This window comes from Amphiura filiformis, chromosome 4 (assembly GCF_039555335.1).
Source record: "Amphiura filiformis chromosome 4, Afil_fr2py, whole genome shotgun sequence".
NCBI classification, from domain to species: Eukaryota; Metazoa; Echinodermata; class Ophiuroidea; order Amphilepidida; family Amphiuridae; genus Amphiura; species Amphiura filiformis.
Window position 1 is genome coordinate 49,998,430 of NC_092631.1, and position 14,973 is coordinate 50,013,402.

At 35.4% G+C, this 14,973-nt stretch overlaps 1 protein-coding gene across 1 annotated transcript; it reads right to left on the bottom strand.

The window, feature by feature from the left end:
* Positions 1-1,394: 1,394 nt before the first annotated feature.
* LOC140151018 (uncharacterized) lies at positions 1,395-14,137 on the bottom strand. The gene is made up of 3 exons (XM_072173209.1): positions 13,806-14,137; positions 6,294-8,218; positions 1,395-4,837 (listed from the first exon to the last, which is right to left on the bottom strand). The coding sequence occupies exons 1-3, from the start codon at positions 13,827-13,829 to the stop codon at positions 2,758-2,760; spliced, it is 4,029 nt and encodes a 1,342-aa protein (XP_072029310.1). The 5' UTR covers positions 13,830-14,137; the 3' UTR covers positions 1,395-2,757.
* Positions 14,138-14,973: the final 836 nt, after the last annotated feature.

Below are 14,973 nucleotides of genomic sequence, written 5' to 3' on the forward strand. Positions count from 1 at the left end.
GGTTTGATCCTGTAGGCATTGTTTTAAAATAAAGCAAACAGCTGTACCAGCTCTTCAGCTCTTCTACATTTTGTAAAAGAGTAAAACAAATAATGTTTTAACATATTTTATGATTCTTTTGACAAATAGGTGGGGTGTAGCTCAGTGCCAGAAGTGTGTAGAATAGTTCAATACACTGTGTGTAAATTCCCAAATGTTCACAGGGCAGCTGTTGCACTTACTCAGCAAACACAAAAACGTTTTAAAAACGTTTTAAATAAGTTATATTTTGGCTTTTGGTTTAGGTAAAAACGTTTTAATAACATTAAAATGTCGGGTTATATAAAGGTCATGATAACGTTTTAAAACGTTTTGTATGAAAACACACTACAACAATATTTTTTAATGTTTAAAAAAAATGTTATTGTAAACTATTTTGCAAACATGTTTGTCAAATATTGTGTCAATACTTAAATAACATTATGTTAAAATATTTGAACCCAGCAAACACAGAAATGTTCTTAAAATGTTTTTTTCAAAACCTTTTAATAACATTTAAATGTCGGGTTATATAATTATATAAAGGTCATGAAAACGTTTTTAAAACGTTATTGAAAATATTTTGGGCAAACATTTTTCGCAAAATATTTTTTCAACTCCCCAAAATAACATTCTGTTTAGAATGTTTTGTATCAAGTTTTCAGGAATGTTTTTGGAATGTTATTAAAACGTTTTTATACCCTTTATATAACCCGACATTTAAACGTTTTCTATAAAACATTTTTGTTTGCTTAGCAGTAGATTATCAAACAAGTTTTATTAAGGTTATTGAAACCTTTTATACTCTTAATATAGCCTTTATATAACCCGACATTTAAACGTTTTCTGACAACCTTTTATAACCTTTTGCGAATGATGTCGAAAACGTTTTGTGTTTGCTGGGTACCCACTTCTAGCACTGAGCAGTCGTTATATTTTTTGCATACTGATGTACAACCTCAATTAAACTAATAAGTTACATTACAAAATTGTGAGTATAAACGTCCTTATGTGTGATATTACAATTGTGAATACAACGTCTCTCTTCGTGAAAATTGTGAGTACATCGTCTCTATTTGTGATATCAAAATTATGAGTACGTCTCTATTTGTGATATCAAAATTGTGAGCACATCGTCTCTATTTGTGATATCAAAATTATGAGTACGTCTCTATTTGTGATATCAAAATTGTGAGCACATCGTCTCTATTTGTGATATCAAAAGTATGAGTACGTCTCTATTTATGATATCAAAATTCTGAGTGCAACGTCTCTATTTGTGATATCAAAATTGTGAGTGCGTTTCTATTTGTGATATCAAAATTGTGAGTACATCGTCTCTATTTGTGATATTATTGTGAGTACAACGTCTCTATTTGTGATATAAAAATTGTGAGTACAACGTTTCTATTTGTGATATCAAAATTGTGAGTACATCGTCTCTATTTGTGATATTACAATTGTGAGTACATCGTCTCTATTTGTGATAATTACAATTGTGAGTACAACGTCTCTATTTGTGATATAAAAATTGTGAGTACGACGACTCTATTTGTGATATCAAAATAGGCATTGTAATAAAGGTTTGATCTTAGTATTGTGATTATTTCATATAGCTGACATTATTTTCTTGTAAGTTAAAACAATAAACAAGTTAAAACAATAAACAATTGATAATTGATAATATTAAACAATAAATCATCGAATTACTTCTAAGAAATAGCAAGAAGCGCAATTTCTTTCAAATATAAAATACTAGTTTTCTTCTTCATTCTCCAACTTAAAGCTCGACAACGATAACATCAGAATTTAACTTAAGGTTAGCAATTTTTTATTTTTGTTACGATTTGGTAGTTCACAGCATCTTGCGAATGGTAGTGAGCTTTGGCAAAACTTGTCACAAATGTCACAGACATACTTTTGTAGGTCAAGTGGTTATTGAGTTATGTTGTTAAGAGGGCTGAAACAACAACACTTTTGCAAAACGTACATAACTCATTAGCAACAATAAATCAAGCAAGCTGTCAAAGTATATGATTTGTAGAATGAACTTTTGTCCAAAACATGAAAGTATTGTTTTTCAATAATATATTGATTTAGATAATGAAAATCGCTGTAGAAGTGACGCATAATCGGTACCATAGCAATAGATGAATACAATTTTTGACTATATCGCCCTGCACTACAAGTGGTTGCACTCATCACCTGTGTATGTCTGCAATCATATATTGAATACAATACGCTCTTTTCAAAGGTGCAAGTGATCAGCAGGATATGGTTCACCGCGTGAACGTTGTAGTGCAGGGCGATATAGCCACAATTGTATGCATTTATTGGTATGGTAGCCTTACGTCACTTCTACAGTAAATACCGACTAATTCGCCGTAAACGTAGAAGTAGTGATGTTACATGATTAATTACCATAGCAATGGGTTCACACTACTTTTGAATGTATTGATCCGCCCTAAAACCAGGATGCACTCTGTGTATGTGTGCAATGAAAGACTGACTTCCGTTCCGCTCTTTTTAAAGACACTAATCTTACAAATGCGAGTGAACAGCATGATGTGAAAATTCTATAGAATTACGATCCATGTCTTTATCCCTGTTCTTTTGTGTAATGCAGAGGAACGACGCAACGTCTAGTGCAGGATAATGCATTAAACAATAGTGTAAACCCATTGATGTGGTAATTCATCCTGTTGGATCACTACTTCTACGTCGAATTAGACTGGTAAATCATTTTGAAAAATTTGGTTTCCATGGAGGGCGCTCGTCTTTCTTCTTCGCTTTTCCGTCTTTTGCTCCGTTCCCTCCGTCTGTGTTCTTCCTTTCATTATCCGCTTGCTTCTCATTCTCTTCCTTTTTCTCCGTTTTCTGTTCGTTCTCTTGATCACTATCCATGACATCCTTCTCCGATTTCTCCTGCCTATCCTCAGCTCGTCCTCTTGATAGAGATCGGGTGCGTTTTCCCTTTGACGCGTCCCTATGTCGAGGGCCTCTTCTCTTAGTCTTTCCTTGTTGTTCCTGTGCTGCTATTTCTTCATCTGACGTACTGACATCTTTAGCCTGCGCCGCACGAGCTCTGGTTCGAGCTCGATTTGATTTGTTTGTTGGTGGTTTAGGTTGATGATTCTTGTTGCTACCAGCCGGTGGCTTCTTAGAGTTGTTATCCATTGGTTTTGCATCTCCAGGAGACTCTTCCGCCTCTTCGCTCGCGTCTTCTGACTGAACTTCTTTAGTGCTTTTATTTCCTTTAGATTGCGCTGCTTTCCTTGTTTTCCTATTTGCTTGTGGTTTGGACCCTTTCTTAGGACTATCTTTTACATCTTTCTGGTCGCCCTCTGGATCCACCGCTTCGTCTGACTGAACATCTTTAGTACTTTTATTTTCTTTAGATTGCGCTGCTTTCCTTGTTTTCCTACTTGCTTGTGGTTTGGACCCTTTCTTAGGACTATCTTTTACATCTTTCTGGTCGCCCTCTGGATCCACCGCTTCGTCTGACTGAACATCTTTAGTACTTTTATATTCTTTAGATTGCGCTGCTTTCCTTGTTTTTTTACTTGCTTGTGGTTTGGACGTTTTCTTTGGACTACCTTTTATGTCTTCCTGCTCGTCTTCTGAATCTATTGCTTCATCACGATGCGTTCTGGATTCCTTTGTCTTTTGACGATTTTCTTTAGATTTCTTAACTCCCTTCTCACCCTTCTTCGACTCTTTAGTTTTTTTGTGGTCCGATCGTGACTCCTCTTCTGAATCAGTCTTTGGCTCCATCTTCTCTATATTCGATTTAGGATCTGAAGGTTTTGTATTATTATCTTCGTCATCTAAGGCATCCGAGTCGGGATAACGATATTGAGAACCAAAAAGTCCAAGTCCAGAATGTTCAGTTTCTATCTTCTCTACGTCATCTTCAAAGGGATCAGAATGTTCGCCGTCTATGGCCTCTTCAATGTCTTCATCCTGTTGTTCGAGTTGTTCTTTAGGCCTCGTATCAACTTTGTTTTTCTTAGGTGATTCTTTCTTCACGCCCTTACTTTGAGATTTGTCTGGTGAATTTTTATTCCCATTCCCACCCTTTTTAGATTGCTTATCATTATTTTTAGTAGCTTGATCATCAGGTTGTGAGGATTTGTTCTTAGGTGCAGCTTTTCTTTGCTTGGCCGCTGCAGGCTGCTTTTCTTTCACATTATTTTGTTTTGTCGCTTCATTTTCAACTGGCTTTGGCTGCTTTTCGTTCGCCCCTCTATTTGGCCTACCTCTGGTCTTTTTTCTTGTCTTGTTATTCTTAGCCGCTGGTGGCGGTGGTGGTGCAGGTGTGCGTGGTAAGTCATGAGACGCTTTGCCAATCTCCTCCCAGGACTCACTCATCCCACTATCATTTTCCACAAATTCCTCATTTTCATTTTCCAATGATTCTCCAATTTCATTTTCTAATGATTCTTCAATGTCAAATTCGTCTCCGAATTCCTCCTCATCAAACTCTTCCACATCGCCTTCATTTAAGAACACGGAACCGCTTGAAGCAGACTGATGACTATCGCGAGGAGTACCTCCAGCTGAACCATCGGAATGGTGAGCAGGCTTCTGCTCTTTTCTATTGCGCGCAACATCTTCGTTCCGCGTTTTGTTAACCGCGTCAGCGGAGAAACTCTTACCGTCTCTCTCCGCAGCTTTGAGTCTCGCTTGCTGCCTGTGCTCTAGCCTACTTTTTCTTGACACCAAGTTATATTCTTGGTGTAATGCAGCAAGCTTCTCACGCTCCCTTTCAAGTTGTTCTTCTAGTGCCTCGATCTGATCTTGTACTTGGTTTCCATATCTGAAATAATGACGTGGAAACAATAAGAGTAATAATAATAAATACTGTATGCTGTCATCATGATGCAAAAATGAACACTAAATGAGTCTTAATTACCTTCATTCTCTCAGACATGTGCAACATTCATTCTCTCAGACAGCTAACATAATCGTTCCGAGGGGACAAAAGCCCGGTCATTGAAAGGATTGAAGGGGAATATGGTCCAAACCCATTTAACATTAATTTTCATTCATTCCACTCTAATTTTTCCGCAAACATTTTCTTCCTAGGGGTTATTTGTCCCCGGTCACCCCTGCATGGTTAATCTCCTGCTCTTTGTGTCCTGAAAACAATGGAACTCACAATCCAACTAATCTAAACAGGACATCTATTTTCTTTTTTTCTGAACTCCCCCAAAAGGTTTTTTCAAGCATTTGTATCCCAAATTATTTATGACATGTTCATATTGTGTTGCATATTAATGGACAGCTAATTGATTCCCCTTTACAGTGACACCAGATTTTAAACAATCACCTTTTCCACGGCTGAATACACGTCTTGCGAATGTAGTGGAGTCTCAAACATTTCAAACAGAATGTGCCAAATTGACCATTATTCGGTGCAGCAAGTTGCAATCCAATATCTTCGCAATCTGAGACCTAATGCAATCCTCCAAGATGACAACGCTCTCCCTCACTGAGCCAGGGGGGTATCAACGACTACTTCCAGAGTATGGGCGTAGAGAGAATGGCTGAATACACGTCTTGCGAATGTAGTGGAGTCTCAAACATTTCAAACAGAATGTGCCAAATTGACCATTATTCGGTGCAGCAAGTTGCAATCCAATATCTTCGCAATCTGAGACCTAATGCAATCCTCCAAGATGACAACGCTCTCCCTCACTGAGCCAGGGGGGTATCAACGACTACTTCCAGAGTATGGGCGTAGAGAGAATGGAATGGCCTGCCATCAGCCAGACCTCAACTCGATTGAACACTTGTGAGACCAGCTTGGTCGTGCTGTGCGTGCCAGAGTAACCAATGCAACCACATTTAATGATCTGCGACGAATCCTGGTTGAGGAATGGAATGCCATCCCACAGCAACGTGTGACCAGGCTGGTGAGCAGCATGAGGTGTCAGGCTGTTGTGGCTGCGTTTGATTTTCCATCCACTATTGAAGTAAGCGGCCAATACTGTTTTGAGCATAGAATAATGGTCAATTTGGCACATTCTGTTTGAGGCCCTACTACATTCACAAGGCATGTACTCGGCTGTGAAAAAGGTGATTGTTACAAATGTGGTGTCATGGTATGGTAGCCGCCCATTGATATGCAATACGATATGAACATGTCACAATTATCTCAGATATAGAAAATAATTTTTGAGGCGTCAGTTTACTTCATTTCTCAAAGGTCATGTTGAAAAAATGATATGGTTTATTATTTCTAAGTAAGTTCTGTATACATGTATACTTACAAGACTAGCCGAGGACTAACAGCAAGTTGTAGGTCGAGGTCTTCCGTCAGTAGCTCATTCTGATACTCTCTCAATTTGCCGGACTGTAGGAGCTGGTCCAGTTCTTTGTTAATCATCTCCAGATGCTTGTCTATCTTCTTCTGTTTATCAGGTGTGGTCGTTTCCTGAATCTTCAGTTCTTCTAAAGACTCTTTCACAGTCATTAACTCTTGTGCTTTCTTCCTTTGTGATACCTGATTCTCGATAGTTTCTTCCAATGTTTCACATAATGATTTCACTCGGTGATTTCTATCACAGAGGCCTTGTAGCTCTTCAATTTGAATATCTAGTTCGCGTTGATGAGCATCAATATTTTCATTTAGCTCTTTTAATTTCTCCATTGTCATCAACTCACCAGTTTCGTTTTCGACCTGTGGTGATTCAGTAGCAAATTTTAGTTCTGGATGTTCAGATGGTGGTCTGGGTGGTTTGGGTTTACGAGGCGATGACTGCTTACTTTTGGGTTTCTTGGACGCGTTGCTTTTAGCTTTTTTCTTTTTACCAGCGTCCGTCGTTTTCTTATTCTTTGTTCCCGCGTCCTCTTTGCCGGCATTTGCTCGATTTTTGCGTAGATTTTTGTTTTTCTTTACGCCAATGCCATGCTTATTGGCATTTCCGTCGCCTTCCTTTGCTCGATCTTGTGCTTTATCTACTTCATCAAGGGTCGCTTCAACTTCATCTGCATCCGGGTCTTTACCATACGCGTCATTATCGGGGTTATCTGGGTCATTATCGTGATTATCTGAGAACACGTTGTCTTCAATCTCATGTTTATTGTCTTTTTCATTGTCAAACTCATCTTTGTTTTCGTTGTTATCATGAGCTGAAGGAGTTTTGCTGTTTTTAGTAAGAACAATGGCTCCTGGATCGGACTTCAAAAACATATCGTCTTCGTCACTTAAAGTGCTTTCTCCAAAATCTTCAACGATATCATCTTCGTTAAAGTCATCTGAATATTGGAGCTTGTCTTCGTTAAACTCGTCAGCGATTGAACCGTCTTCATCGTAGTCAATACTATCATCGTCATCATCGAGCATTGTTTGGGTTAGAGCTTTGTCTTTACCACTGACCATCCTCGATGGTGGTGGCGGGAGTTTGCTAAGGCGATGCTGAATCTTCTCAGCCTTAAACCACCAATTTCTCGCAAGAACAATGGCTTGATGGCTCTTCTGCAATATATCTGGGACGAATCTGAAGACGCCTTCAAAACGTTGGTAGTCATCATATTCTTCAAACTGATCATTGCCAGAGCTAAAGAGCTGTGGTTCAATGTCAGGATCATTAAGCAAACGACCCCAAGAAAAAACCAACCGCTTTAATTCACCGATCAACCCAGATATTTCTATGCAATCGCCTGCTAATTCGGCTACAATTTCAGGCGGGAATCTGCTACCAACTTGCTCTTGTTGCTGTATCTGTGACAGATTTTTCTTCTTGACCTTTGACATCGGGCTCGTTCCATCACCTTTGTGATTGTTATTTTCCTCTACACTTTTCGCTACATCAGATATTTCTTGAATCGCGTCAACATCATAATAATATTCAAACAACACGGAGTATATTCGTGCATGGAATATATCTTTCATGCGTCTTAGTTGGCCTACGTCCCGGAAAAAGTCCCGGAAATACATGATGGCAATATTGTCGTGAGGGTCTTCGCCGGTTTCCTGTAACTGTTCCTTTTGCTGCTGCACAAGATCTTGAAGGGCTGCGATAGAATTGATTTCCACTGATTCTGGTACGATCTGCGAAAGCATATTATACCACATATCCAGCTTGAATCTACCAAGGGCGTGTGATATAACGCGCTCATAGTTGTTGAGTTCCTTGTGCATAAGTGAGTTCTGTTTTTTGCGATTTGCATCTCGCATCGCATCGGGATGCGTCTGAAATAGTGAAAGAAAATATAAACAGATCAATTAAATATTTTTATTACTAGATTTGTAAATGAGTTTAAATGCACAAGATGTCACACAAAGAGCTAATCAATCCCAGAGGTCCCCTAACTTATTTCTCCTCAGAGCTGTCACCCAACGAGCTCTTATATTGACATCCTTATGATTCAGCATTGCTTTTATGGCATGTTTGTAATTAATTCAACCTGATACATCAGACACACCCAATTACATTCTGAATGTACGAGGAATGTCCTTCTGATATCAAATAATTTTAATTTTGTGAAATTCGCGATATAATACAAACTTTATGGTAAATTATAAGAAATTTATATTTTTTCACCAAAGTTATTATCAAAATTATATGATATCATAAGTATATTCCTCGTATTCAGAATGCAATTGGGTGTGCCTGATGTGCTCTCAGGTCTCACAAAAATACTGCGCAAACGTGGCTATCCGAACCATTTTAACATTTTAAGCCATTTGGAACAAGCATATCTAAGAATTATTTTTAGCATAGGAAGAATAATTGATTCTACTTATTTTTGATATATTTTACTGGTCTTGTAAGTTCCGATACCACTATGTATTAATAATAATAATAATAATAATAATAATAATAATAATAATAATGATAATTATGATGATAATAATAATAATAATAATAATAATAATAATAATAATAATAATAATAATAATAATGATAATAATAATAATAATAATAATAATAATAATAATGATAATAATAATAATAATAATAATAATAATAATAGTAATAGTAATAATAATAATAATAATAATAATAATAATAATAATGATGATGATGATGATGATGATGATGATGATGATGATGATATAATAATAATAATAATAATAATAATAATAATAATGATAATAATAATAATGATAATAATAATAATGATAATAATAACACTAATAATAATAATAATAATAATAATAATAATAATAATAATAATAATAATAATAATAATGATGATGATGATGATGATAATAATAATAATAATAATAATAATAATAATAATAATAATAATAATAATAATAATAATAACACTAATAATACTAACACTAATAATAATAACACTAATAATAATAATAATAACAACAACAAAAATATTGTTACTGGTTGTGCCTATATCTGACATTTTTATACATGCAATGTCAGAAGCAAAAATTTATAGATTGGGTTTATTGACACCATCAATTTTAATTGACGTAAAACGTAGTAAGGACATGACAACATCCCTGGACAAATTAAGAGCAACTACCGCGATTTTCTACACTAAACGTCAAGTTCAAATGATATTGCTTATAAGTCACATATTCATGATTGATCAATGCCTTACTAATCTATTCTTGTTTGACAATTCTCTACATAATTGGCATCAATAGTTCTACCAGGGTCTGGTTTCTAGCAAGATTCGGCCCTGCTACAGGGTGTACCTGAAAGAACTGTATCGTCTGAAACTCAACTGTTTGGGTATTTTATCGCCACATTTAAACATAACTATAAATAACTGGTGTGGATGATAAATAAATCAGCTATCATATATACTTTCTGAATTTTGACAATTGACCACACCGTGAGTGAAATATAGGAATTTTACCAGACTCCCTCATTTTCAAACCTTTCCACGGATTCAAATATCAATCGTCAATCGATGATCTGTATTCGGAGTGATAATCATTGTGTGCATCATCAGCGCATGAGGCGTCTATTGTCATTGATAGATATTTGGCTCCGTGGAACGGGCTGAAAATTAGGTAGTTTCGTAAAATTCTTTTATTTCATAAAAGGAGCGGTCAATTGTCAAAATTATGTGATAGCTGATATATTCCTCAACCACATCAGTTATTCTAGTTAAGGTTGGTGTATGCGTTAAAGTACCAAAACAGTTCAGTTTCCGACGATACAGTTCTTTTAGGGACACCCTGTATAACGGATATCAAATTGCAAGGCCAATTATCGATGCATGGACACGCGTTGCTACGGTAACATAATAATATCGATAAATCGAAAGAATATTCCGTGGTTGTATGGCTCTGAAACAATGTTTTGATGAATTAGCTGTCACAGCATTAATTATGCGTAGTTTATAACCAATGGACATTTCACTAAAACAGTAAAATACATGTAGCCCTGGAAACTAATGAATAAAAACAAACAGAGTGCATGACTAGAGTGTACAAAAATGTGCCTGTCTATACAATAAAGAAAATCAATTTTACTATTTCCAATGTTCGTCCTTCTTTTATAGCCTATAGGTTTAAGTTTACCATTTATCAATACACATAATTCATCACACATTCACACCCCGACCCTTCCGTGTACCCCTGGGGTGTACCCCCGTATACCCACTCTTCACACACGCAGTGATCTGCCATAATCACAATATAATGGCCATGGGTAAATGGCGAATGCAAGTAAGGTTCCAAAGTATACTTTCCTTCCGCCGGTCCTCCCTGCAGAAATACTTTGTCAAATATATTTACATTGTACGTATTGAACACACAAGTCATTCAAATTATAATTCAAGGATGTTTTCTTTTATGCCTCTGTAGGGTGTTTAGAGTTACTAGCAAGCAAAAACATTTTCCGATTTTAGGTGCACTTATTATTTTATTTAAATTGACTCGTCTAGTAACGTATAGGAGCGATGCCACGGTAACTCGAATTTCACTTTTTGCATCTTCTTTTATTCTGCGTACCGTGGCTTTTAGGGGCCTATATTAGTTAGCCTTGCTGTTTTATTTTTTGTGGTAACAAATTAACACAACAATCAAGGCTTTGACATGATGGTATTGAACTTGAAAAGTGAATATTCTCCACTTGGACATGACGCTGATGAGAAAATCGGTAACTCGCATAACGCAAAACGAAAAACAATACCAAAAAATGGGCACGACTTTCAAAAGCTCCCTGAAAAAAAAAAACCCGTTCTAACCAGTTGAGGTTAACGAATGCAATTTCTAATTGTACGTCTTAAAGGCCCATTCAGTGATTTGCTCGTCCGGACGATCGTAAAAATCATCAAAATTCAGATTTTGGTACCTTTGTCATTGTCATAGATGTGCTAACATAGCCTGCTGTTCAGCCGAAAGCCGTGTATTTAGGACAAAATAAGGCATTTACGTGAACCTGTAATTTACATACTGACAATATATAGCTTAACTACATGTATTTGAATGGGGCTTCAACTTCGTCAATACTGCTACTTTCTTCGTTTTTAGTCAATTTTTTTCATTTCAGAAATACCAAATGACAATTTGAATGACTTATCCTTCACTTTTAAGCAATTATAAACAATTTTAATTTGTTTACACTTGTGCTGGGATCACTGAATGGTTCTTTAAAAGGCGCACACTTTCCTAACTCCTGAATATTTTTACCAATAATATTAATCGTGTGGACCCTTTTATCATTACTTTTTGCAATTTGACACAAATCTACAGCATGACAACAACAATAACAACAACAACATCAACATCAACATCAATAATAATAACAACAGAAGAAACAAAAAGCAAAGCTATCATGGACATGGTGGAAATGATTCAAAACAATTGGTATATAACGCTCGTAACTGAGTTCCATGACTTTAACACACTTCGAGCAGTAAAAATAAATTATGGATCTGGTACAGTGTTTGCAAGTTGGCAATTGGAGACATTGGCCCAGACGAGTTTAAGAAAAAGTAAACAAAAAAAAATCATAATTTTTGTGACTCATTGGGCCAATATTAGGTTAATATTTTTTAGAGGTAACACTGATCGTTCTGGTGTATAGGCCTATTCTATAAAGGAGAATACACAAGGAACTGTTGATTCTTGAATTCTTAAAGGTATAATAAAATTAATTTCACGCAATCATACCATACATGCATGTACATACGATAAATCATCGTTGAATACCAAATCACAGTGGACATCACACCCACCCCTATTATTGGACACGACTTCAATCAAAAGTTTCCTGAAACAAAGCGTTCTAAAACCAGTTGAGTTTATGTACTAATGTAGGTATCTACTATAATACCGAAGTTTAAATTAAGGTGATAGAAAGTATGGAGAATTTCGAGTGTAGTATACATAAAGGGGACAAGGTCTGGTAACTCGCATTACGATAACTCGCTTTACACATACGATGTGATCAAATTGAGATAACAAAATACATAAGAAAATTGCAAACGCCATTGAGCAATTTTAAACAAGAAACAAGCAATAAAATCTTTAAAGGATGTGTAAATGAGATCGTAACTATAGGCTGGTTTTCAAAACAAAAGGCACAAATGTTGTCCAAAATAGGGAAATTCATAGTAAAAATGTTTCGATTTAACTCTAAAAAATGCTCAATTTTAAAAGGCATTCTCGCCCTCTCCATCTGATACAAAATAAACTATTATAATAATTATAGTGTCAAAGTTCTGATAATTTTGCATGTTTTGATTGATGTCCGAATCATGTTTCCATGGAATTAGAATCGCCTAAAGCAGTGGTCATTTCTTGCATTTGGACACTGTTACTTGTATGTGTATTTTATACACATTTGACAGAAATTGACACGTTTTTTTTAATTTGTTTATTATTTAATATATCAACTAGGATTCTTTTGTGTTTTTGGTTTTATACGAAAGTGAAGACGTACTTTAAAACTGCCAAAGGGTTATGTGGGTCAATACAGCTACTTTTACACCGGGACGGTCCCCAGATTAACTGATGACCCCGAGTTGAAAAAATGAAATGGTGTGTTCCCTTTCCATGCAGTATATTACATACCTACACACACCACACAATATAGCACATAATGTATGTATCTAGTTAACGACTAATGAAATTACGACAGTAAAGTAGACTTTCCTTTCTCTGGTTCTCATCCCAAAAATCTTTTCTTAACTATCTTTTCGCTGTATGGCATGACAAGGCGTCCAATAATGTTTCTTTTGATCTATCACTTCGACCTAAATCATTCAATGAGTTAATTATTACATTTCTTTTATATTGCTATTTAGTTAAACAACATATTTCTTGTTGAAATGTTATGAAAAGTAGCATTCTTTGTAAAATAATAAGAATAAGTAGAACTTAAGGTTTGGAAGATGAAAATGCACACTAAATAATGAAACTTTTGATAGCGATTGAAAAATCTGTTGTGGCTTTTTACAGTGACGTTTTTGAAATTGCATTGTTCTTAATGCATGCCCATTTTTGTATTGCATTATACATGATGGATAATGATTGAGCATTCATAGTGTACAAAATAAACATCAAAACACGAAACACTTTATTTACCAGCTTCCAAAATATCAAATCGTGAATGCACAAAATATCACAATCATTTGATCTCAATAATTTATATCACTTGAGAGTAACACTTCATCATCATATACATTTTGCGTTTCTATGGGGAAATATGGAAACTGTATCAATGGGCAAGTGATAATATTACAGCCATGACCAATTTAAACAAAATTTTACTGCTAATTAAAAGTTCTGTTTAATTAGCATTTCAAATTATTTTAGTAACAATTTTAATAAAATTACATTATAATTCACTTACATAGTACTGTTGTAAAGAATCCATCGTATAAAAATCAACAGGTGTCGGTTACTGCCAAGAAAATGTCTCCAATACCAAAATATACATCCTTATTCCTCCATAGCTACCACACTAATGGAATGCCAATCGTTGCCTATGACAACCGATATGCATTGTTTACCTGTACGCTGCCATGCCTTTCTCTTGATTAATTTTATACATGATGTTATATGTATCGTCATGGTGTATGCGCTTTGCAGTAAGGTTTTAATTAATTGCAGAACGATTGACTTGATTGGTTCAAATTTGACAGCTGTTGTTGAAGAGCAAGTTTACCGGCAATCCATAATGCCCATTGCCCATTGCTCTCACAAAAAGGCGAAGTTTAGAGATATTTTCTCAACAAGAACTATCTCAAGAACCACTGAACCAATATTGGGCTTGTTTGTATAATCATATACAATTCTGACATGTTTGAATTTTTAAAGAAAATTTGGAACTCACCATCTGCAGTTGACACCCGTTTTAGTCAAGAAGCACAGCATAGACAATCCAGTGAGCTTTTTGTGACTATTAAGGGATCTGGAATGAGCGTTTTGACAGTATTTTTTGTGGGACATGAGAGCATATCAGACATATCGAATTGCATTCTGAATACGAAGAATGTCTTTCTGATATCAAATAATTTTCTTTTTTTGAAATTCACGATATAATACAAATTTTATGAGAAATTATTAAAATTTGATATTTTTCACATTTTTGATATATAACAGTTCTCGAAGTAAATTTTATAAATCTAATGATATGTTCTTAAAGTGTATGTAGCTGGGATGAAAAGCCGACGATCAATTGAAAATTTTGACCTTTCATATTGAAGATATGGATTTTTTCCCCAAAAGACCTATTTTTTGGTGTTTTGGGAAAAAATCCATATCTTCAATACGAAAGTTCAAAATTGTCAATTGATCGTCGGCATTTCATCCCACCTACATACACTTTAAGTATAAATCATCAGATTTATAAAATTTACTTCGAGTACTGTTAAATATCAAAAATATCAATTTTTAATTATTTGCCATAAAATGTGTATTACATTGCGAATTAAAAAAAATCAAAATTATTTGATATTAGAAGGACATTCTTCGAATTCAGAATGCAATTCGATATGTCCGATGTGCTCTAATTGTCC